Source organism: Mastacembelus armatus, chromosome 22 (genome assembly GCF_900324485.2).
Source record: "Mastacembelus armatus chromosome 22, fMasArm1.2, whole genome shotgun sequence".
NCBI lineage: Eukaryota > Metazoa > Chordata > Actinopteri > Synbranchiformes > Mastacembelidae > Mastacembelus > Mastacembelus armatus.
In genome coordinates this window covers 7848679-7852084 of record NC_046654.1, presented here as the reverse complement: position 1 = coordinate 7852084, position 3406 = coordinate 7848679, and the positions used below count along the sequence as shown (strand labels likewise).

Genomic DNA, 3406 nt, shown 5'->3' with positions numbered 1-3406 from the left:
TCTCAGCGTGGTGTCTCTGTCCTTGTGAAATGTGCAGTTGTAAGTCATCGGTATATTAGTTGTGACCTACCTTGCTTAGGACAAACTTCAGTCAATTGAAATTGTAGTTACAAGATAAAAATGAAAATGTAATAGCTGCTTTTGACATGAAGAGCAGGAAACACTGATCATTGAAATATGTCAAAAAGATTTTTGTGACATCTCTCCTGTTACTGTTTTTAGACACTTCAGTGGAGAATCCCACTCTTCTGAAGTTGCCAGAACAGATCCCTCCTGACACTGGTCTTTATAATGATCATACATTTTGAGTGTCTAAACCTCATGTAATGATCCTGGAGGCTTTGCAGTTAGTTTCAGTGTATTACTGTCATCTGCTGGTTAGAGAAATTTGTATTTTTGCTGAAGTAGAACAACAACAAAAGTATAGGACATGTCACAAGATTATGGCACATAAGTGTTAGACAAACAAGCTAATGTTTAGAAAATGGGGAGTTCAGTCTACATGAGCAGATTAAATCTGGGTGGGGCATCACCTCTCAGTTGTTCTATAGCTAGCCAGTCTGACTGTGGTTGTACTGGGCAGCTTCCAGGTGTGAATGTGATCAGGGTGTTGCTCTCAGTGAAACTAACCTGAATAAATACAGGTTTAAAAACTCTGCAAGCTGTTATTAAAGATACATAAAGTTTCACAATATTGGTGAGTATGTACGAAGAGATTTGGTTTCTTGGCTGGAGCAAACACAGAACTTTGGAGCATATGGTTTGTTTTCTAACACTGAATAAAATGAATTTAGTTGCATATTTTATCACTATTCCTAGTGTTAAAATACATGGACTAACTTCCAGGATAATTTTAGTCTTTTTACCTATGTTAGAAAACTCATATCACTGCAGTCTGAGAACTGTGATTTTTAATATTTATTTTCCAGCAAAACACCTTCAAACATAAAGCCAAGGTTACATAGAAACACAAAGGTGAACACTTACAGAAAATTTTACCCTCATTTAGTTTCATTTTTATCAAGTACAATTTTACTAAGTTTTGATCATATGAAAAACCTGTGGTTAAAGCAGGTTACCATGGTAACTCCCATCATAAATCATAACTACTCAAAAAGGGGGTTAGCACAATGTGGCACTGATGGAGGTAGTAAAATAAATGATGCTGTTATACAAACATTTCCATATATAAATTAAAGTGCATTTCAAAGTAACCATTCACAGTACATCTTTATTCCACCTTAAATGATAAAGCACTGGATGACTGCAGCACTTCAGTCTATCAGTCCATGTTGACAACACACTGCCTCTTTCTTTGCCCTAACTCCACCACTTCTGTTCCAGGGAGAGCCAGCTTTCTCTTGTAAAGAGATCTCAGGTTACTTGGGCTGGGGGATCTCTCAGAGGAGCTACCCAGCATCTGGGGCGACCCCCCCCCCCACTGGGGTGAGTGGTGCAGATGTGCGAGATGGGGAGGATCTTGTAGTGTGCAAACCAGAATCATCAAGCTGCAACTCGACATCCATGGGTTGGGTGTGCATTGTTGAATCATTTGGTGTTTCAACTATAAGATCACTACAACCATCTTTGTCAGTGTCAAGGTCACAAGGCCGTAGCTCATAGTCCTTCCCACATTTCATCTGGACATCCAATAGATGTTGCTGCTCTGGTACAGGATCTTTTATTCCATTTTTAATCACTTCCCTGAACGTCACAGAAGCAGGGTGATGAAGGATGTATCTCCTGCTCCGGCCAGAGAACCAACATCCCCCACCTCCTTTTCCTTGTTGCCTTGTTCGCCTGGCCACACCGACATTGATGCTCGAACCATCAGAATCCTCAGAGCTCCCATCATATGGGTCCAGAAACTGCAGAAATAAGCACATGTGCATTCACAGATCAGCAGTAATTAGATAAATGAGTGAAAGGAGAATGCTTACCAAAGAGTAACAACCGTGCTTGGCTGCTGGCTTCAATGGCAGCGTCTGACGTAACATCACACTCTCTGGTGCACTGCTCACACATCCCTGCTCAACAAGGAAATCAGCATTGCATTACACTGACAAGAGCAATCCATTCTTAATTAAAAAGCTAAATGAAGTTACTAAGATCACAAAAGACTGTGGATGTCGAAAGCTGAGCATGTATGCGAGAAATCACTGGTGGAATCAAGGCGATGATGATATAAGGTCAGTTTTTAGAGAAGAAATTAAATTTCATCCTCGTTTAAAACAAAATTTCTGGGAACATCCAGTGGAAAACATCCTAGGTATAGGAATGGGCTTGACCTCTTTCTAAGTCATTTATGTATGTATACTATATAAGTTTACATTGCTACCTATCCATTTATGCTTATTGTGTCATTGTGTGCAATGTTCACACTCAGAACAAGAGCAATACCATAGTGCTGGTGTCTGACCATCTTGGACTGATTTCTGAATCAGAGTCGGTGCTGGACTCCACTTTACACATCTCCTGATAGAAAACAGAGGTCACTCCAGTCCATATTCACAGACCCAAAGCTTTAATGCATTGATCAACAATGTTCAAACTGATAAACAGACCAGTCATCAGAGTATGGTGAAGAAATCATAACGTTACCATGTATTTGAAAGCAAGTTGGTCCATGTTGTTGGGTACATGTCTGTCACTATGATCTAAATTGAGAAAAAAAATAACTTATGAATCTACTGAAAATCTACTGAAAATAGGCTACATAAAAACAACACCAAGATAATTTTCTTAAGGTTTTCTTTGTTGCAAAATATTACCTGCAACATAGTGAGCCAAACTTTAGGTGAAAATCAATCAGCAGCACAATATCACGTCCAGGAAAAAGAAATCAAGGTGAAGATACATCAATTTTCCCACCCCCCTGGTGTAAAATTGAACGTGCCATGGGAACACTTTAGAAGAAGCTCATATCTACCTGTAAGTGAGCGTTGTCGTCTCCTGCACGCCATGTCATTTCATTTGGCGCGACCAACTTTTTTTTTTTTTTTTGCACAACAAAAAAGTGAAATACTGAGATAATGTCGCTGTATTGGAATCAGGAAAACTCCCAGTCCTTAACCAGCAGTGTGCCAGGTGTCTTGGATGGTCACAGGTGAGCAGTCAGCTGACCACACGACACTGACACGAGCTCCAAAGCGCCGCTGAGTTTCCTAATTTCAAGGGTCTAATAAAATAATACGTCCGGTGACAGAATGATTTTCAAAATAAGACTTAATGATCGCGCTTCTTGATGATATGCTAGTTTCTCCAAAATAACAGATTCTGCCGTTTAAATGAGCTTTAAATCTTACCTAAAGTTTTGTTATAGAGTTTTAAAAGCTGTAAAAGCTGAGAACACTGTATTGGACTTCAAAATAATATGCGTATGGTGAAGCAACAAAACAACCCAATG

At 39.5% G+C, this 3406-nt stretch overlaps 1 protein-coding gene across 1 annotated transcript; it reads right to left on the bottom strand.

Moving 5' to 3' along the window:
- Window positions 1-1409: 1409 nt before the first annotated feature.
- On the bottom strand, window positions 1410-3113 carry LOC113129490 (uncharacterized). The gene is made up of 5 exons (XM_026305517.1): window positions 2930-3113; window positions 2602-2657; window positions 2401-2475; window positions 1941-2027; window positions 1410-1868 (listed from the first exon to the last, which is right to left on the bottom strand). The coding sequence occupies exons 1-5, from the start codon at window positions 2961-2963 to the stop codon at window positions 1410-1412; spliced, it is 711 nt and encodes a 236-aa protein (XP_026161302.1). The 5' UTR covers window positions 2964-3113.
- Window positions 3114-3406: the final 293 nt, after the last annotated feature.

Excerpts from the sequence above, each read along its gene's own strand:
- LOC113129490 (XM_026305517.1), bottom strand. The coding sequence starts at position 2,963 with ATGGCGTGCAGGAGACGACAACGCTCACTTACAG. Across the intron at positions 2,476-2,601 it reads AACTTGCTTTCAAATACATG|GAGATGTGTAAAGTGGAGTC; the intron begins GTAACGTTATGA and ends GTTTTCTATCAG. Across the intron at positions 2,028-2,400 it reads GGTCAGACACCAGCACTATG|GGATGTGTGAGCAGTGCACC; the intron begins GTATTGCTCTTG and ends CTTGTTGAGCAG.